Source organism: Papio anubis, chromosome 6, assembly GCF_008728515.1.
Source record: "Papio anubis isolate 15944 chromosome 6, Panubis1.0, whole genome shotgun sequence".
Lineage (NCBI taxonomy): Eukaryota > Metazoa > Chordata > Mammalia > Primates > Cercopithecidae > Papio > Papio anubis.
Window position 1 is genome coordinate 34807856 of NC_044981.1, and position 20981 is coordinate 34828836.

The window sequence follows — 20981 nt, forward strand, 5'->3', positions numbered from 1 at the left end:
GTGGGGAGGGCATGAAAGGCCACCATCTCAACACAGATATTTTCCAAGGGCCACCTCTGCAGTTGCTGTTTACTGCATTTACTGCCAAAGAAACTCACTACAGATGAACTTTGTGGACTTGATCCTTCATTCTTCTTTGCACACAAATGCTTAAAGCAGTTGCCTTCTTTTCCTGTCTGAAGGGAGTTTCCTAAGACTTGAGTTGTCTTGTAGGCATTGGGTCCCAGTGCTATGTTTTTAATTTATACCATGAGAGAGTGGGATGGAGTCTTCCAGAATGAGGTGGAGAAAGGAGAAGTCTCATCTGTGAAGAATCATGCGGGAGAAGATAACATTATTGCCTGGGTATCTTTCAGGATGTTTGGACCAGGAAGAGAGTACAACTTCACTCGGCCCAATGAGAAGGGAGAGTATGAGATTGCTGAAGGCATCAGTGCAACTGTATTTCGCACAGTGCTGGTGTGTGGTAGCCTTTTTTGTTACATTCTCTTCCCCAGGGGCATGTGTGATCAATAGCCTTGAGAGTTCCATCAACTATGTTATTGACTTTAGGGTCTCTGGTTTCCAGTTGTTTCCTTTCTCCCTTTGTTTTCTGTTCCTGTAACTTTTAAGTCCTTGCTTGTTTGTGTGTGAGCTCTATCAGTTACCAAGTTCTGATTAAACAAGTCAAGACAGCCAGGAGCTGTTTTGCCATCTAATGAATCATCCAATTTGGTGATAATTCCGGTAGCTCATTGCTTTAACAACCAGGAATGCATAGGGATGAAGAAGTAATTTTTCATCTTGTTCTTTGCCTACATTTTTTCTTCCTAATCTATTTACAGGACTATTACAAAACCGGTATCATCAATTGTCCTGATGGCATCTCTATCCCAGATCTTAGAGATACATGTGATTATCTCTGCATTAATTTTGATTTCAACACTATCCGATGTCAAGATCTGAGTAAGTACAGGAGCAGCTGCCAGCTGCACTTAACCAGCTGAACTTTGTGTTTTCTTGTAAGTCACTGATTTTTGTTGTTGTTGTTTTTGAGACAGAGTCTCGCTCTGTTGCCAAGGCTGGAGTGCAGTGGCGTGAGCTCAGCTCACTGCAACCTCCACCCCCCGGGTTCAAGGGAATCTCCCTGCCTCAGCCTCCCGAGTAGCTGGGATTACACACGCCTGCCACCATGCCTGGCTAATTTTTGTATTTTTAGTAGAGTCAGGGTTTCGCCATGTTGGCCGGGCTGGTTTTGAACTCCTGACCTCAGGTGAGCTGCCCGCCTTGGCCTCCCAAAGTGCTGGGATTACAGGCGTGAGCCACCAAGCCCAGCTGACATTTTCTATTATTAAACAGAAGGAGTTTCACGTGTAGGTTGAAAATCTTCTGCAGAGGCAGAGATGTGATACTGACTAACCCTTTTCCTCTCTTGGTTCAAAGCACTGTGAGAAACTGGAGCAGACAAAGGAAAACAGATAGTAGTTTCTAAATGGAGCTTGACCAGTGGGAGACCAAGCTGACAGCTTCCCTCTTGGGACTTTGGTGTCTCAACTCTAACAAACAAGGATACTGATTGTCCAACATGAGGAACAGTTCACTAATAAAGTCAAATAGCACAAATTGGCCAGGTTCTCCTGATCATTATATTGCCCCCTTTTTTTTTTTAATTTGAGATGGGGTCTTGCTGCTATGTTGCTTAGGCTGGTCTCAAACTCGTGGCCTCAAGCAGTCCTCCCACCTCAGCGTCCTGAGTAGCTGGGACTACAGGTACATGCCACCACACCTGGCTATTATTATTATTTTGTTTTGGAGACAGAGTCTCACTCTGTCACCCAGGCTGGAGTGCAGTGGCACAATCTCAGCTCACTGCAGCCTCCACCTCCTGGATTCAAGCAGTTCTTCTGCCAGAGCAGCTGGGATTACAGGTGCATGCCACCATGCCCGGCTAATTTTTGTATTTTTAGTAGAGATAGGGTTTACACCATGTTGGCCAGCCTGGTCTCGAACTCCTGACCTCAAATGATCTGCCACCTCGGCCTCCCAAAGTGCTGAGGTTACAGGCATGAGCCACTGCGCCCAGCCTATAATTATTAACTTAGGGTTTGCTAAGTGCTTTATAGATATGGACTTGCTTAAATCTTTAACAATCCTGAAAGATGGGTGATAATCTCATTTAAGAAATCAGCTTGTTCAGAGCTCTAGGCATTAAGGCTAGGATTAGAACTCAGATTGTCTGACTGCAAATTCCATGCTCTTATTACCTGGGCTTCCTGAAATTATTTAAATAACTATTCTTTGAATTTCATGATACATTTCCCTGCATGTTGCATGAAGTACATGTGATTTCTCTACTGAGTGTATTACACATTTAGAGTAAGTCCTTTGGTGTCACCAAAATTCAGATTATTCCTCTATTATGGTACTCTAACTCCATGAAATCAGGATCCAAACCATCTTCAGAAGAGGTACTACAAATGATGATTTCATCTCTTACAGAATGAACATTTATGGTCTGACCTTGTATGTCCAACAAAACCCCAGCTGATCAGAATGCTCAAGGATTACTAAACATGAGTAAATTGAAGAGTGGTAGAATAGGAGACATACCTTAACAAAGCTTAATTATCACCTTGGAGCAGGAAACAATCTCTTTGCCTTTAAATGTGCCACTTCTCTGAACCTCATCAATGATAACAGCCATTCCCTCATAGTCTTTTTCTCTCCAGTAATATGTGCATTTAGGCAGAAAGCATGTTCACCCACATTTTCTCTCTGCAGGTGCTTTACTGCATGAACTGTCCAATGACGGTGCTCATAAGCAGTTTGATCACTACCTCGAAGAGCTGATCTTGCCTATCATGGTGGGCTGTGCCAAGAAAGGAGAGCGAGAGTGCCACATTGTTGTGCTGACGGATGAGGATTCTGTGGACTGGGATGAAGACCACCCTCCACCAATGGGGGAGGAATATTCCCAAAGTAGGAGCTTCTGGCATGGTGTAGATGTTTTCAGCAAGAAACTCGCTACCTGGAGTAGCAGCTTGATCCTAGAACCACTGTGAATATCAATGTTGAGCCTGTGATGAGCACACTCACCTGGATGACAAATCCCTAGTGATGCAGGGCTAGCCTTTATGCTGGGGAACACAGGGAATGTTGTTACACCATTCACTCTTTCTCTGGTGTCCCGTACTGTGTAAGATACTGAAGCAGCACATTAAATGATGGTGTCATTCTTCTCTTCATTTTTAAATCCTTTTGAATTGGTAATCAGAATTCAAAAAACATAACAGGATATACACTAAAAAGTCTTACTCTCACTCCTGCCCCATCCAGTTTTGCTTCTCAATTTCTTTTACAGGCTTCCAAGTATATTCAATGTACATAGATAACCAATTACTTGTTTTCTCCTCCTTTTTCATGTACCATATTATACAGCTCTTCTGTGCCATGTGTTAACAAAAATCTTCGATATTATGGGCCGGGCACGGTGGCTTATGCCTGTAATCCCAGCACTTTGGGAGGCTGAGGCGGGAGAATCACGAGGTCAGGAGTTCGAGACCAGTCTGGCCAACATAATGAAAGCCCGTCTCTACTAAAAATACAAAAAATTAGCCAGGCATGGTGGTGTGTGCCTGTAGTCCCAGCTACTCAGGAGGCTGAGGCAGGAGAATCAGGTGAACCTGGGAGACAGAGGTTGCAGTGAGCCGAGATCACGCCATTGCACTCCAGCCCAGGTGACAGCGTGAGACTCCGTCTCAAAAAAAAAAAAAAATATTCGACATTCTTTTTCTGTGGCTCTATAGTATTCCCTTGCACAAATGTGCCATAATTGATTTAACCAGCCATTCCTGGACATTTAAACTATTGGCCAGGCGCAGTGGCTCATGCCTGTAATCCCAGCACTTTGGGAGGCCGAGGTGGGCGGATTGCCTGAGGTCAGGAGTTCACGACCACTGCCAATATAGTGAAACCCCGTTTCTATTAAAAATACAAAAATTAGCTGGGTGTGGTGGCTCATGCCTGTAATCCCAGCTACTCAGGAGGCTGAGAGGCAGGAGAATCACTTGAACCCAGGAGGTGGACATTGGATGTTGCAGTGGCAGGCGAGATCGCGTCCTGCACTACTGCTTCCTGAGTGACAGAGGCGGACTCCATCTCAAAAAAAAAAAAATTATACCTTTATAATTTTGATAGGTGTTGCCAAATTATGCTCCATAAAATTTGTACCAATTTACACTCACAAAACAATACATGACAGGTTTGTTTCCCACCCCCTCACCAAAACAGTGGCTTTTTTTTTTTTTTTTTGAGACAGAGTCCTGCCTCCTGGGTTCAAGTGATTCTTATGCCTCAGCCTCCCAAGTAGCTGGGACTACAGGTGTGTGCCACCACGCCTGGCTAATTTTTTTATTAGTAGTAGAAACAGGATTTCACCATGTTGGCCAGGCTGGTCTCAAATTCCTGACCTCAAGTGATCCACCCACCTCAGCCTCCCAAGTGCTAGGATTGTAGGCGTGAGCCACCATGCCTGGCCAACAGTGGCTTTTGAAAAAATTTTTTTACAGATAGAATCTTGCTCTTTCACCCAGGGTGGAGTGCAGTGGTGCAACCATGGCTCACCGCAGCCTCAAACTCCTAGTCTCAAGTGATTCTCCCACCTCAGCCTCCAAGTAGCCTGGGCTGCAGGTGTGTGCCACCATGACTGGCTAATTTTGTGTGTGTGTGTGTGTAGAAATGGGGTCTATGTTGCCTTGCCTAGGCTAGTCTGAAACTCCTGGCCTCAAGCTATCTTCCCGTATCTGCCACCCAAAGTGTTGGGATTACAGGCGTGAGCCACTGTGCCTGGCCCCAAAACAGTGTTTTTAAGACTTTTATCTTTGCTACTTTCTTAATAGGTAAAAAACCGCAGAATCTCATGATTGGCATGAGTTTTAATTACATTTTTTATTTCATGAGTGAGGCTGAAATTTTTTTTTTTTTGAGATGGTATCTCCCTTCTCTTGGCCAGGCTGGAGTGCAATGGCATGATCTCGGCTCACTGCAACTTCCCGCCTCCTGGGTTCAATTGCTTCTCCAGCCTCAGCCTCCCAAGTAGCTGGGATTACAGACACCCACCACTACGCCTAATTTTTGTATTTTTAGTAGAGACGGGGTTTTACCATGTTGGCCAGGCTGGTCTCCAACTCCTGACTTCAACTGATCTGCCTGCCTCAGCCTCCCAAAGTGCTGGGATTACAGGTGTGAGCCACCACACCCAGCCAAAACCTTTTTAGTTTTCAAGAGCCATTGTAATTTCCTTTTTTGTTAATGGTGTTTGTGCCTTTTGCCCCATTATGAAATCAGATTGTTAGTCCTTTTACTTAGTGATTTGTGAAAGTTCTATTTGTGGCGGCTCTTTCTAATTAAGGAAATTAGCCTTTTATGAGTTGCAAATATTTTCTCATTCAGTTGTCTTTTTAGCTTTGGTAAATGGTGGTTTAGGCTATGCAGAGATGTTATATTTCTATAATCATCAGCTTTTATGACTTCTAGGTTTAATGTTGTACCCAGAAAGTCCCCACCCTGAGACTATAAAAATTTCTCTTATGGTTTATGTATTATTTAACATTTAATCTTTGATCCATCTGGATTATTTGGGATTAGTGGTCAAGTATATCTTTCATTAGTTTGATTCTGTTAGCTTATCTCTTTCCTCTTAGGTCTTTACTCCATGGCTAACCCCTATTTTTTCTTTTACAGTTCTTTATAGCTCCAAGCTGTACAGATTCTTCAAATATATTGAGAATAGGGATGTTGCAAAAACAGTGTTAAAGGAACGGGGCCTGAAAAACATTCGCATTGGAATTGAAGGTAAAAAAAAAAAAAAAAAAATCCCAGTCAATATTCAGGTTGGGTCTATGGCCACAGCTTATGTCCTCAAAATTTAGCCTCCAGAGGGCCTAGAAAATAGGCATACATGAAAACCACATTTTTACTCAAGTTTGAAGGGTTCCTGTTTTTGTTTTTGTCATTTTTCTTTTCATTTTATCTCCAGTTGAAAATGGTTCAGAGCAGCCACAGAAACAAGTTCGAGTTTACTACTTCAGGATAAAGAGCAGTGAGGGCAAAGGACAGTGGTAGGGAGATACAGCAGGGTTTGTGGGCTCACCAGGTGAGAGCGTCGTTCTGCCACCAGTCTTGGTGAAGATGTTTCTGGCATCTGGAAGGGTCCTTCTGAAAAAATAACTTGGGGACTCAAAATTTAAGATTATTCCAGCCGGGCGCAGTTTCTCATGCCTATAATCCCAGCACTTTGGGAGGCCAAGGCAGGCGGATCACTTGAGGTCAAGAGTTTGAGACCAGCCTGACCAACATGGAGAAACCCTGTCTCTACTAAAAATATAAAACTTGTATTTTTGTATGGTGGCACATGCCTGTAATCCCAGCCACTCAGGAGGCTGAGGCAGGAGAATCACTTGAACCCGAGAGGCAAAGGTTGCAGGGAGCTGAGATCGTGCCATTGCACTCCAGCCTAGGCAACAAGAGTTAAACTTCGTCTAAAAAAAAAAAAAAAAAAAAAAAAAAGGTTATTCCATACTTTTGAGGAATGTCTGAATATATTAACAGAACTACTTTGAATGATCTTGAGCAGTGGCTCCCAGCCTGTGGTCCCCATGGAAGGCTCTCAAGAGACTGATTCCTGGAGAGTGCTAAAGTCATCTGGTCTCCCCTATGTGGATGTTTTTTTTTTTTGAGATGGAGTCTCACTCTGTCGCCCAGTTGGAGTGCAGTGGCACCATCTCGGCTCACTGCAAGCTCTGCCTCCTTGATTCACGCAATTCTTCTGCCTCAGCCTCCTGAGTAGCTGGGACTACAGGCACTCGCCACCACACCTGGCTAATTTTTTTGTATTTTTAGTAGAGATGGGGTTTCAACATGTTAGCCAGGATGGTCTCGATCTTCTGATCTCGTGATCCGCCTACCTCGGCCTCCCAAAGTGCTGGGATTACAAGTGTGAACCACCGCGCCTGACCTCCTACGTGGATCTTTGTTTGACTCTTGTGCTTTGCTACTCTTGTGGCCTCATTTCTGCCCACAGAACCCGTCAAAGCTTCATTGTGTCTGACTTAAGTTGAATATAAAGTTGGAAGACTTTTTTTTTTTTTTTTTTTTTTTTTTTTTAAAGAGACACACTGGAGTACTTCTGCTCACACTGGAGTACAGTGACACAATCATGGCTTACTGCATTCTTGCCTTCCTGGGCTCAACTGGTCCTCCTGCCTCAGCCTGCCGTGTAGCAGAGACCACAGGCACGCACCACTGTGCTCCATTATTATTTTTTTTAACCTTTTTTCTAAGAGATGAGATCTCCCTCTGGCCTAGACTGGTTCTGAACTCCTGGACTCAAATGATCCTCCTGCCTTGCCCTCCCAAAGTTCTAGAATTACAGGTGTGAGCCACAGTGCCCAGCCTTGGAAGACATTTTTTTTTTTTTTTTTGAGGCCCAGTCTGCAGCTCACCATCTCCAGAGCTGGAGTGCAGTGGCACGGATCTCAACTGCAAGCTCCGCCTCCCGGGTTCCGCCATTCTCCTGCCTCCCAGCCTCCCGAGTAGCTGGGACTACAGGCACCATACCTCGCCCGGCTAGTTTTTGTATTTTTAGTAGAGACAGGGTTTCACCATGTTCGCCAGGATGGTCTCGATCTCCTGACCTGGTGATCCACCCGTCTCGGCCTCCCAAAGTGCTGGGATTACAGGCTTGAGCCACTGCGCCTGGCCGGAAGACATTTTTGAGATTATTAAATCTCCTCCTACTCGGTCTTTCCCTTGTCTGTTGGGTGCATTTCCCAGAACCACCCATCAAACTGTTTTACCATTAGAACATTATGCCATACATACTTAATACATAACGGCCTCCCTCTCCTGCGTGCCTTCTAGTTAATAGCCTCTGAAGCTACTTTGACTATTTTTCCCATTTCCATGTGACAGACTTTCACATATTTTAGGCAGCATCTTTGTTTTTTCTTTAGGCTAAACATTCCACATTTCCTTAACTATTTCTCATACAGTATGCCCTCTAAGCAACAGAATTAAGAGGACTAGGGTAGCCATGCCTTGGGAGGATTTTTGTTCTATGGTATTGTTGCCAGCAACAACAGGCTCCTGAACTAGTTAGAGGCTTCTCTCCATTAGAAGGGATAGAATTCTTGTTACTTCTCAGATTAGTTCCTTCTAGGGACAAGACCTACTATCTGACTAAAAGGAAGTGAATATGTAAGTGACTGGGGCTGGGAGAGCATGGGGCAGGGACTGGTCACTTCCCACATATTTTCTGTGCTGTGATTTTGGGAGAAAACTGATGTGGTTACGAAGGAGAAAGTATGGACAGCAGAGTGAGCACAATGTGTTAGTCATGAGAATGGCCTTTTTCCGTTGCAGGTTACCCTACCTGTAAAGAAAAAATTAAGAGAAGGCCTGGTGGCCGGTCTGAAGTCATCTATAATTACGTACAACGCCCCTTCATCCAGATGTCATGGGAAAAGGAAGAAGGGAAGAGTCGCCATGTGGATTTCCAGTGTGTTCGAAGCAAATCCCTCACGAATCTGGTAGCTGCTGGAGATGATGTCTTGGAGGACCATGAAATATTAATGCATCACCCACCCCAAGTGGATGAACTTGACCGGCTAAATGCCCCACTTTCTCAGATGGCTTCTAACGACTTTCAGGATTAGGGCCAGCTGTGGGTCTACCCCTTGTGGGAGCCCATCTCACCTAAGATGCCTGCAGCCAGCCCTCCCTCATGATTTGTCTCACCCTGAGTAGGAATCATGCTTCTCCCCTATCCTTTTCCTTTCTCCCGTAATTAACATGTGTCCTTTCCAGTAAGTCTGTGCCTCTGGCAGGGGATGAAGAAGTACTCAAATTAGCTACCATCTTTGCAGCATCCCTGATAACTTGAAAAATTTGGGTCTGGTGCTGTTCACTGAGTCTTTGTGTAACGGCAAAAGCAGGAAAGGAAGTCAAGACTGTTGCCTTGTGTTTAGCAAAGCAGTCCTTATCCTTTATACTCTGTTCTTGGGTTTTGTTTTTGTTTTGTTTTATACCAGGCAAATTGCTTAGTAGCAAAGGGACCAAACTTAAAAGGTGACAATCTCCAACTTTTAAAAACAGGCACCAATCGGATGCTCATTAGAGGTTAATGAAGATGCCATTCTTGGTGGCCTCTGCCCCCAAATTGCATCTGGAAAGAACTAGGGTCTCATTCAGAATGTCCAAAAGGAAATTCCTAAGAGGTTAAATTCAGATTTGCTTCTCATTAACGCAGCAAACAATTCAAAACCACAGATTCTTTGGCAGGAAGGATAATGGAATAATAATGTTGATGAGACCTTTTTAGCTTCAAGGTTTTGGAGTCTAAAAACAAATGGATGATTCATTTGGAATGAAACTCACAAGTAGAAGAACCTCCAAATCAGGCCAATTGGGTTATCCTGGCTTGGAATCTGGTGTGAAACCATAGGTCTTAACACTCTGGAGCAGCACATTGCTGTGGATGTGGCTAGGAGACCTTAGATATGGCTTAAAGGCTTTTAAGATGAGGACAGAAATTGCTCACAATTGCTCAGTTTCTCAACAGAAAGACTTGTAAGAGTGCCAGCACGGGGTGTATGCAGTGAAGCTGGGTGGGAAGCATCATCTGCACAGTCGCTGTCCTAGCAGGATTTTTCTCTTATCTTTTCATACCATGGGATTTTTGGATATCAGTGTATTTTGGTTCTTGAAATAGCCTAATAGCTGCTCACACATTGGGTAAGAAAATTATACCAATGTCATCCCTAAAGGAAGGGTGAGGTGAATGGAAATTAAACCCAGTCATTTTATTTGATCTATCAGCTCTATTATCAGTGCATGATCACCCAGATCACCCTTCTCAGCCCCCACAGTGCTGAACCATCTTCCTTCCTCTTCTCCATGGCTATTAATAGTACCGCTAAATTTAGAGTCCAGAGCCAGATAAAAGTATTTTGGGATTATCTGCCAGTTTGTGGTAGAAGCTGACTGGAATACAGGTTGAGTATCTCTTATCCAAAATGCTTGGGACCAGAAAGGTTTCAGGTTTCACATTTTGGAATACCTAACAGTTAAGTACCCGAAATCTGAAAGGCTTTTGAACATCATGTCGGCACTCAAAAAAAAAAAAAAGACTTTGGAGCACTTCAGATTTTGGATTTTTGGATTTGGGATGCTCATCCTGTGTAGGAGAGGCTACTCAATTCCATGTAATGACCTAGTCATAATCATCCAAAGTTAAAAGCCGGGTAGATTTGAAAGCTCTTTCCAGGGCTGAAGAAGTGTTCTTATGTTCTCTACATATGACTGGCATCACTGTGGAAATTAATACTCTGTTCTTCACTAGGATGTAGTAAGTGGTTAAATTGAGCTATTCCCCACCAGATGACTATTGGCATCCATTTGCAAGGCCAATGGCCTGGATTAAGGGTTAGGATTATTTGTAGCTAGAAGGTAATTTTACTTCTATGAAACTAATTGGGTCATATTTGAGGTCAGGTTTGGCCTTGACCTTACCAGTACACTTATACCCACTACCAGTTGACTAGCCCAGATAATTGTTAAATGGTGCTTCCTTTCTGCTTCTCAGTAGACTTCCATGCCATTACAAAGGAAATTTGAATTACCTAGTGTTTGTATATTCCATAATAAGTATGTATAACTTCTGTTTCACAGCTTAGGTATTGTTAACATTTAAGTGTAAACATGCCACAACTAACACTTAAAAATGAAAACTAATTAGTTCTTGCTTAGGGAAAATACCAGGTATGAAGTATGGCATATACTTGACACTGTTCTGTGTAACCCTTTACTTTGCTCAGGCTTTCCAGATTGAGGTCTTTTTTTCCCCCAAGTTAGGTTAACATGCATTTAACCCCAACCTGTGGGGTTTCAGTAAGCTGGAAATCTTTGATGGTAGGCTTTCTAGTGTCACGAGGTGGTGGTGACTGAAGGAAAAGCTGGGATCACAGGTTCCTTCTGGTGGAGAGGAAGGTTTATGTCTATGCCCCACCCATCACCCTCCACCTGGAGCTCACCCAAGCCTGCTCCATTCCCAGGGGCAGGCCATTCTGCAAAAGCAGGACCTCTCAGTCCTCACAGAAACAAGGGCTGGGTTGAAGTCACCCCCTTCATAGTTGGTTACTGGCCAGATGGGTAAGAGGCATTTGTAATTGTAAAAAGGTGGAACTTGGGTTTGGTGTTTTCTTCTAAGTGCCTAAATAAGCAAGCCAGGCTGTTGACAGAAAAACATTTTCATAAGAAAATGGTTTTAGCCAGAGTAATCGGCAAGCCGAGATTAACCCCAATCTGAAGTTTAGAATCTTGAGTTTGCATCTGCATCATACCATGCTGTTTCGATGAGGAAACATTTGCCACTGAGGAGTTGGAGGGCGGGCAAGATGACAGTGTTAAAGTGAGTCAGATCATTTAATGGTTTCCCCTAGGCCCTGGAAAGGCTTATAATGTATTGTTAACATTTAAGTGTTCTGAAGTTAAAAAGCAAGGGTTTTTGGCCAGGCATGGTGGCTCACGCCTGTAATCCCAGCACTTTGGGAGGCCAAGGCCGGCAAATCACCTAAGGTCAGGAGTTTGAGACCAGCCTGGCCAACACAGTGAAACCCCGTGTCTACTAAAAATACAAAAAAATCAGCTGGGTGTGGTGGCGAGCACCTGTAGTCCCAGCTACTTGGGAGGCTGAGGCAGGAGAATTGCTTGAACCTGGGAGGTGGAGGGTGCAGCGAGCCAAGATCGTGCCACTGCACTCCAGCCTGGGCAACAGAGCAAGACTCTGTCTCAAAAAAGAAAGGAAAAAAAGGTTTTGGCTGGGTGCAGTGGCTCATGCCGGTAATCCCAGCACTTTGGGAGGCCAAGGTGGGAGGATCACTTGAGGTCAGGAGTTTGAGACTGGCCTGGGCAACATAAAAAATAAAAAAATAGCCAGGCATGGACATGGTAGTGCATACCTGTAGTCCCAGCTACTCGAGAGGCCGAGGCAGGATGACTCTTGAGCTCAGGAGGATGAGGCTGCAGTGAGATATGATGATGCCACTGCACTCCAGCCTGGATGGCAGAGCAAGACCTTGTCTCAACATTTTAAGTCAAAGGTTTGTAGTAATGTATTCAATGCCACTTCTTGCCATCACTTTGCAGTTGTTGAAATGGATATACTGAGCTCAGAAAGCAAATCTGATGCCTTCATGGGAGACGGAGCCATATTTGTGTTCTGGGTGGGATCACTAGTGCAGGAGAACATTACATTTTCTTCTGAAGGCAAAATGCTTGTAGGTTTTGCCTCTTTACTTTGTATTTACTTTTAAAATTGCACTTGTTCACCTACCAGTGTTTACGAAATCCTGTATTTGGGATGCTTTTTCTATAATAAAATTATCATTTGAGTGTCTGTCTTTTTTTTAGCAGAAAGTAAAATTAGAAATAAAGATTTGGGCTGGGCGCGGTGGCTCATGCCTGTAATCCCAGCACTTTGGGAGGCCAGACGGGTGGATCACTTGAGGTCAGGAGTTCGAGACCAGCCTGGCCAAGGTGGCAAAACCCTCTCTCTCCTAAAAATATAAAAATTAGCCAGGCGTAGTGGCACGTGCCTGTAGTCCCAAGTACTGGGGAGGCTGAGGCAGAAGAATCACTTGAACCTGTGAGGTGGAGGCTGCAGTGAGCCGAGATTGTGCCACTGCACTCCAGCCTGGATGACAGAGTGAGACTCCGTCTTAAAAAAAAAAAAAAAGTAGGTGGGTCTTTGAGGACTTCCCTGCCAAGGTGGTAGTTGAAGCCACAGTATGGAGATCACCAAGAGATCACACGACTGAAGAGGGCAAAGGCACCAGCACCAACATTTAAGTGTTGTGGAACTAGTAAGGAAGTCAGGGAGATGGAAGGAGAGTTTGTTTTAAAGGTTAACAGTATGAATGCAGCAGATCAAGATGAGGACTGAAGGGAACCCAATGGATATGGCAGAACACCAGTGACTAGAGGAGCGATAACAAATACAAGCATGTTTTACACAGCAGATAATTAATACTAACATTTCACACATGGGGCAGAGACCAGACGAGCATGGATTAAAGTGGGGAAGTGAGAAACAAAGTAAAAGTGACTGCAGAGTGTTCCTTACGCTCTTCACAAAAGTAATACCTATTCATAGATCCATCCCTCCACCACAACAGGAGCGTAACGACCAGCCTACAAAACCCTGGACTGCTTACTTGTTTTCCTTCTGCCAAATCACCGCTGCCTAAATAAAAACATCTCTGGGATGCTTCACTAAGCTACTCATAACTCTGGGTTGGCTTGTCATCACAGTCACATCAACACTAATGTAAATAAGGTGATGCTACATTCCATTAAGCCACTTGGTAGGAATTCTTTCAAACTGATCTGCAATTCGGAACCACAGTGAGCTCCCTGTTGCCTCACCAGACTGCCTGGAACTGAGCTCTGTGCGTCACAGATGCTTGAATGTTGCTTGGGCAAGGTGTCTTATCTCTGAAAATGTGCGTGAAAAAGCATCACGGAGGCCGTTTTTGTCAGTGTTGGCTTTGATGGATCATTCCAGAGAAATATGCTCTGTAGGAAATGAAAATATCATTCACTGAATCCTTCTGAATTCAATTAAAAACACCACTTGGGTTACACAGAAGCCAAGGAGAACCAGGACAAGGCGATCTAAAAAAGTGCTTTCCAGGGAAGTAAGTCTGACAAACAGCATTACCTACTGATGGCAGAGGGGGACTCCTATTAGGCCGTATAGATGAGTTTTCAAATTGGCAATCTGTTTTGCAGAATCTGAGTATTAATCCTGAAGCAACTCATGTGAATCTTACTTCTGACCTTTTGTTTTTTTTGAGACAGTCTCACTCTGTCACCCAGGCTGGAGTGCAATGATGGCACGATCTCAGCTCATTGCAACCTCCACCTCCCAGGCTCAAGTGATTCTCCCACCTCAGACTCCTGAGCAGCTGGGACCACAGACACGTGCCACCACACTAATTTTTTGTATTTTTGGTAGAGGCAGGGTTTCGCCATGTTGCCCAGGTTGGTCTTGAACTAGGCTCAAGCGATCCACTCACTTCAGCCTCCCAAAGTGCTGGGATTAAAGCGTGAGCCATCATACCCAGCCCTTTGAAAGTAATTCTAAGAGCAACAATGGATCAAGCTGGTAACCACCCATCAACACTCAGAAAAGCAGCCAGGGTAATTGAGATGCAGGGGAGGGGAGTATGAAATAAATGCCAATCAACCAAGCCAACTAAAAAGAAAAACAGGTACTGAAGAAAATGGTGATGCACTCCTGAACTGGGAGACCGAATGATATGATTTTGGTTTCATTTTAGTATGCAATAGTTACATATTATTTTCTCACTCCCCCAATGAGAGTAGGAAACAATTTCTGTGAACAGGATCAACACTGAGCCAGTGTTGCCCAACATGTTTCTTAGGATTCATAAGCCTTAGAAAGACATTACCCATTTTGGCTGCATTTAGCTTTCTCTGCCTGCAGTTTCTACTCTTAGTTGGTCTTTGCCCCTCCCTTCTTGACTCCTTGAGGTGCTTTTCCCTACCCAGAAAGGGGCTAATAAGTGGGGCATAAGGGACTCCTTCAGTACACAACATCTCAGAGACAGAACCCTGCTCTGATGGACACAGTGCTGAACAATTCCTTTTTTTTCTTTTTGAGACGGAGTCCCGCTCTGTCGCCCAGGCTGGAGTGCAATGACGCGATCTCAGCTCACTGCAACCTCTGCCTCCTGGGTTCAAGCGATTCTCCTGCCTCAGCCTCCTGAGTAGCTGAGACTATAGGCTCGTGCCACCATGCCCAGCTAATTTTTGTATTTTTAGTAGAGCCGGGATTTCACTGTGTTAGCCAGGATGGTCTCGGTTTTCTGACCTTGTGATCCCCCCGCCTCGGCCTCCCAAAGTCCTAGGATTACAGGTATGAGCCACTGCACCTGGCCAACATTTCCATCTTATGAGCTCATGAGATTCCTGGTTGACTCCAGGCTGGGAAAAAATGGGGCTAGGCTGTAAAGGGCTGTACAAAAGGTCCACCAGATGACAGCACTTTTGTCAGGATGTGCCCTTGGCCTTACTGTGAGGGGAGGGCCCACTGCCCTGCAACACTGAGATGGGTGGAAGCAGCACATGCAGTCGGGGCAAGAGAAGTCTCTTCATATGCACAGTGATTCAGGAGACTAGCTCCCTAAGAACAAAAGTCAGTCCCAGCTTCCCTGAGATGGAAAAGCACTTTGCATGAAGATGGTGATACAGTTTTGAAATTAACACTTGAAATTAGGCGTTCTAATGGTTTGTGGACAAAGGGGTTAGTTAAAAGCAGCCACCAGCACTCTGCCTCTAAGTTATATGCCACTATTTGCTTTAAATCACATCACAATCCCTTCTTGGCCTTTTTGCTAAGATCAAATGCAGTATCTGTTCTTATCAGTTTAATAAATCACATCACATATTTCCACTACTGTTTTCACACAGTTTATTCATAAGTTTAAAAGTTAAAATGTGGGCATTTTCCCCTAAAACAAATCATCCCCTGCCACTCCCCCACACAAAGACTCTCCCAACACTGCAGTTACTTCTCTTTACCCAGGCTTACCAAACATTCTTGCAAAACACACAGGAGTCAACACCCCAAATATTTGGTAATACAAAGAGACTACAAAGTTACACAAAAGAATCTCATTTACTTCCTTTTCACTAGCAGGCTATGAATGAAAGACTGAGAGGCAAACACATCACCTTCATCCAGAGTTGAGACTTCCCTAACCTTTTTTCTTCCTCTAAGAGGTTAAAACCCAAAGCAGTTTCACTGACAACCGTAACTCTGATATTCCATTTTTCTCTTCTGAATGGCTAAGCTAGGACATACTTTCCTTTCAAAACTGATCTTCACAACCTCATTACTGGCAGAAAGCAGGCTCCCAGCTGCAGCTCGGCCACAATGCTCTGCAGCAGGCAAAGTTCCCACACAGGTGCAAATGATGCTTTAAGAGTTATCAAAATGTTTTAAAAAATAATGCATTAATATGGAGCCTCCACATTTTTCTGACAAAATTCCTCTAAAGGTGGTGGCAGCTGTGAAACAGAAGGCACTTTGTGCTATACAATTCAGAGGGTCTCTCATGAGAGAACGACACAGCAGAGAGACCCAATCCGCCTAAGTTGCAGGCGACCCTTTAGGGTGGGGAGGAGTATCCCCCAGGAAGGCATCTGCAAAGGAAAAAATTGTAATCATGATTCCAAGGCAAAATGGCTACTTAAAGTTGAGAGAGAAGAAATACCAAGAGAGAAGACAAAACATGGTTGTGCCAAGGACTGAGGAGTGAACTTTACAAAGACTTGTCAGCTGGCTCTACTTCTATTGGGCTGGTTCCTTCACCATTTCCAAAGAGGTTCTGGAGACCTTGCAGGAACAGGAAAAGCACCTTAGCCAAGAGGGTTCCAGGCCTCCTGCCTAGGCCTGGGCTCTCCTTGTTAAGTTCCCAGGAATAAACTGAGTTCCCGTTGGCAGCACTTGCAGGTATTGCTGGTCCACAGCAACATCTGTCTTAGGGATTTTCTGGTACAGCCGTGAAGAGAAAATGAGGGTTTTCCACATAATCTGGGATTCCTTGGCAATGCCCAAAGACTTTCTGGGCCTTCTAAGAGCAACAATGGATCAAGCTGGTAACCCCCATCAACACTCAGAAAAGCAGCATGGATATTTTAGATGGGGGACAGGGAGGAGATAAATCAATGGATTGACAGTCTTTATCTTAGTACCATATGATAAAGTGCACCATGAATGGAGGCTATAAGCCACTTGCCTGAGGCTGAGGTATGGGTAGAAACTACCATCACCACCCTCAGGGTGGTGGATCATTTCCTTCAGCCAGAATCCTGGCTGCTGAGACTGTCTTTATTGCTTTATTTCCTTAGTACTATGGAACTTTCAGCTATAAAGGAAATACTTGGTGGGCTTGGCAGATAGCGTGTCACAAAATCACAGGAATTGGCTGATATTCGATGACTATACAAGACAATCTCAATAATGTTGGATGATGGCTGTTTTTCCCCTTCATTCTGATGAACTTAGGAAAACTCAAGTTGTTTTTAAAACACCTACCAAATTGGCTCATGATGCTTCGGAAGAAGCAGGATAGCTGTTTATGGCCGATGCAGTAGAAATGGTTGTCTTTGTTTACAGTTTTTCAGATGCATTATGGAAGAAATCCTCTTACTATCACATTTCAGGAGACTTTACTATGACATACTGGTGGGTTCCATCAACTTCTTGGAAGCTCTTCAAGAGTGTGGGAGGAAAAGCATGATGTTGCACAAAGAACTCTGTTCCATGTAGGATTCCATGGCAAGAGAATTATTTTGCTGCTTTCATGTAGGAAGGTATTGCCCCCCTTGCAGTCAGGCCCTCAAAGCGCTTGTACGTGTAATTGATGAAGACCCAGTCTTTGTTCTTGTAGTCAGTCTCAGGGTGATTACTTGTGGCCACTGGGAAAGAAACAGATGTGAGAGTTGATTCACTGCCTTACCTCCAAAGGACTACTCACGGTGCTGAAGACGGCGCTCTGAAGAACATACCAGTTTCTATTTGGCAAAGCTTATTTTTCACTCTATGAATATTCTTTTGTTTTGTTTTGTTTTGTTTTTGTTTTTGAGACAGAGTCTCGCTCTGTCGCCAGGCTGGAGTGCAGTGGCACGATCTCGGCTCACTGCAACTTCTGCCTCCTGGGTTCAAGCAATTCTCCTGCCTCAGCCTTTCAAGAAGCTGGTACTACAGGCATGCACCACCACACCCAGCTAATTTTTGTATTTTTAGTAGAGATGAGGTTTCAGCACGTTGGCCAGGATGGTCTCAATCTCTTGACCTCATGATCTGCCCACCTCGGCCTCCCAAAGTGCTGGGATTTCACGCGTGAGCCACCGTGCCTGGCCTCACTCTATGAATTTTCTACATTTTCTTGCTCATGTTCTTTAAATCTCGTATTTCTTCACAAATTTTTTAATGTTTTATTTTCCCATTCCTGTCATTTCAGATTACCTAACACTCAGTAAATAACAAAGGAACAGATTTTTGTAACTTACCCAGTTGAGCAGTCTAAACATGGGAGCTGATATTCATTTTCCATTCACCAAGGTTTCACCACTACCTAACATTAGAACTGGAAAAGTACTTACAAAGAACATGAAGAACTGAAGTTCCTCTCCATGTTCACCACCCTGACTTGTAAACATCATCCCAAAATTGGGGGTAAATAATGTGCTTATAAGGCAGCAGGAGACAATGCTGGTGGTGTTACCTGTTGGCTTAAGAATATCAGATTCTGGAAACTCATCGAAGTTTGAAGTATCATCAATGCTTTTGATTTCAATAGATATTGCAGCAGGTCTCTCTCTGCCAAGAATACACATGCCAAAAATTACTAAGTTAGTAATCATATGGATCATACCACTCAAGTCTTTCTCCAAAAAAGACCCCTGGTCTGACATGAGAAGACTCTTCACTGGCAGGCAGCATTTATTTTCTCTGAAAAACTTACAAAAACTGACCAACCAAGCCAACTGACTGTACCCAAACAAAGTAAATTATGATTAAAAAAAAAAACAACTCAATCATTCATAGCTAGAAAAAAAGACAAGAATAATTAAAACCTGAAGTTAGTGCAACTCCCCCAATGGCCTGTCCTGTCTACTAAAAAGGGAAACTGAGCCTCTAAATGTCCCCTTGTGTAGGGCTCTGCCCTTCTTCTACTGGAGGTGCCAACGAGTAGGATAGCTAAAAAAGTGGCAAAGGTAAAAAATTACAAGCAGCACATCAGAACACAATTATAAATAAATGAAAACTTCTTCACCTTCTATTTAATAACCAATGACTGCTGAATGAGAAGGTCTGGACTACAGCAGGTGGTCTAGGCTCTCATGGCTATTGGCCATAGTCTACGACCCCCACCATAAAAATTTTCACTCTCCCCTTTCCCTCTCCACTTTCACCCCTCCAATCTTTCCTCCACTCCTTTCTCCCTTCTCTATGTTTCAGTGATGCCTTCCACCCTGTGGGCAGGAACAGGCCCGCTGGCGGGCCCTAAGAGGTTGCTGAGTTCTAGGTAAAGGGTAATACACTTCCTAGATGCTCCCTCCACCGCAAAAAACAAAAGTTCACTTCACTTTGTAAATAACTGCTAGATTCAATATATTCCATGACACATGGCTGACAAAAAACCCAACGCCCAATCACCATGAATGAAAATCAGGAAAAGATCCTAAATCTCTAAGAAGCTCTCTTCCCTTACTTGGCTTGCCAATGATGGTCCTTCCAAATTATTATTAAGTAAACTAGAGACTTTCTGAAATAATTCTGAAAGTGTTTATATGGATATACCTGATATGTTCCCAGTCAACGCCTTCAAAAAAAGAGTTACTTTTTATTTCCTCAACTCCAGGAGCTCCAATTCTATGTTCCCATTCACAGCAGAATCTGGAAAAGACAGAGGCCTTTCAGCACATCTCAAGCAGTCTCTTCAGAAAAAGAAAAACTTTTTTTTTTTTTGAGACAAGGCCTCACTCTGTCACCCAGGCTGGAGTGCAGTAGCACAATCAAGGCTCACTGCAGCTCAACTTCCTGGGCTCAAGTGATCCTCCCATCTCAGCCTACCAAGTAGCTGGGACCACAGGTTCCACCATGCCCAGCCAATTTTTTTTTTTTTTAGAGGTGGAGTTTTGCTGTGTTGTCTAGGCTAGTCTCAAATTCCTGGGCTCAAGTGATCCCCCTGCCTCAGCCTCCCAAAATGCTGGGATTATAGGTGTGAGCCACCACACACAGCCTTTTTATTCGTTTAAAGAGAGGAACAGGAGGAAACAGAAAGCAGATTCAGGAGATAATAACAGTTTAAAAAAAATGGAATTATTCATATGAAAAAGCTGAGAAAGAAGGTGGAGGGATGTTCTCTAATACCTCAAAATTAGATCCTTGGCCTTCTCAGAGATGGGAACTTCCGGAGGAAAAGTCAAAGTTTCTTTCCAGTTCATCACCTTCTTGTATGTCTCTTGAGGGGTCTCCGAACAGAAAGGTGGGTAGCCTGTAATAAAAAGGAACTTCGGAGCTTTTACACTCCAGAACTTTGAATCTGACCAAGATTACTCTCCTTAATACAATTCTATATGTCTTTTTTTTTTTTTTTTGAGACAGGGTCTCACTCTGTTACCTAGGCTGAGTGTAGTGGTGCAATCATGGTTCACTGCAGCCTTGAATTCCTGCCTCAGCCTCCCCAGTAGGTGGGACTACAGAAGAGCACCACCACACCCAGCTGATTTTTTATTTTTCTTTTGTAAAGACAGAGTCTCGCTATGTTGACCAGGCTTGTTTTGAACTCCTGGGTTTAAGCGATCCTACCGCCTCAACCTCCCAAAGTGCTGGGATTACAGGCATAAGCCACTGTGCCCGGCCCGATTCTGTATGTCTTTTTTTTTTTTTTTTTTTTTTTTTGAGACGGAGTCTCGCTCTGTTGCCCAGGTTGGAGTGCAGTGGCCAGATCTCAGCTCACTACAAGCTCCGCCTCCCGGGTTTACGCCATTCTCCTGCCTCAGCCTCCCGAGTAGCTGGGACTACAGGCGCCCGCCACCTCGCCCAGCTCTCGCTCTGTCACCCAGGGTGGAGTGCAATGGCATGATCTTGGCTTAATGCAACTTCCGCGCCGGGGTTCATATGAGTCTCTTGCCTTAGGTCCTGAGCACCTGGGATTACAGGCACATGCCACCACGCCCGGCCAATTTTTGCATTTTTTAATAGAGATGGGGTTTCACCATGTTGGCTAGGCTGCAACCTCCACCTCCCAGGTTCAAGGGATTCTCCTGCCTCAACCTCCTGGGTTTACGCCATTCTCCTGCCTCAGCCTCCCGAGTAGCTGGGACTACAGGCGCCCGCCACCTCG

At 44.2% G+C, this 20981-nt stretch overlaps 2 protein-coding genes and 1 pseudogene across 7 annotated transcripts in view; 2 read left to right on the forward strand and 1 right to left on the reverse strand.

Annotated features, from left to right (window-relative positions):
* The window catches only part of KCTD20 (potassium channel tetramerization domain containing 20), a 53981-nt gene extending 43324 nt beyond the window's left edge, over nt 1–10657 (forward strand). For all 5 annotated transcript variants that reach the window (XM_017957827.3, XM_003897522.5, XM_021937183.2 and 2 more), the window contains 5 exons: nt 357–459; nt 825–945; nt 2761–2958; nt 5722–5832; nt 8401–10657. In XM_017957827.3, coding sequence (XP_017813316.1) covers nt 357–459; nt 825–945; nt 2761–2958; nt 5722–5832; nt 8401–8693 — 826 coding nt within the window. In that variant the 3' untranslated portion in view covers nt 8694–10657. The remainder of the gene's footprint in view (nt 1–356; nt 460–824; nt 946–2760; nt 2959–5721; nt 5833–8400) is intronic.
* Nucleotides 10658–15435: 4778 nt separating this feature from the next.
* Nucleotides 15436–15571, forward strand: LOC116275633 (annotated as a pseudogene).
* Nucleotides 15516–20981, reverse strand: part of STK38 (serine/threonine kinase 38) — a 56245-nt gene continuing 50779 nt past the window's right edge. Inside the window, exons 11-14 of one of the 2 annotated variants that reach the window (XM_009205025.3) lie at nt 20006–20129; nt 19433–19528; nt 18354–18448; nt 15516–17544 (exon numbers count right to left, since the gene is read on the reverse strand). In XM_009205025.3, the coding sequence (XP_009203289.1) occupies nt 17414–17544; nt 18354–18448; nt 19433–19528; nt 20006–20129 (446 nt within the window). In that variant the 3' untranslated portion in view covers nt 15516–17413. The remainder of the gene's footprint in view (nt 17545–18353; nt 18449–19432; nt 19529–20005; nt 20130–20981) is intronic. The other variant, XM_003897523.3, reaches the window with a different exon arrangement.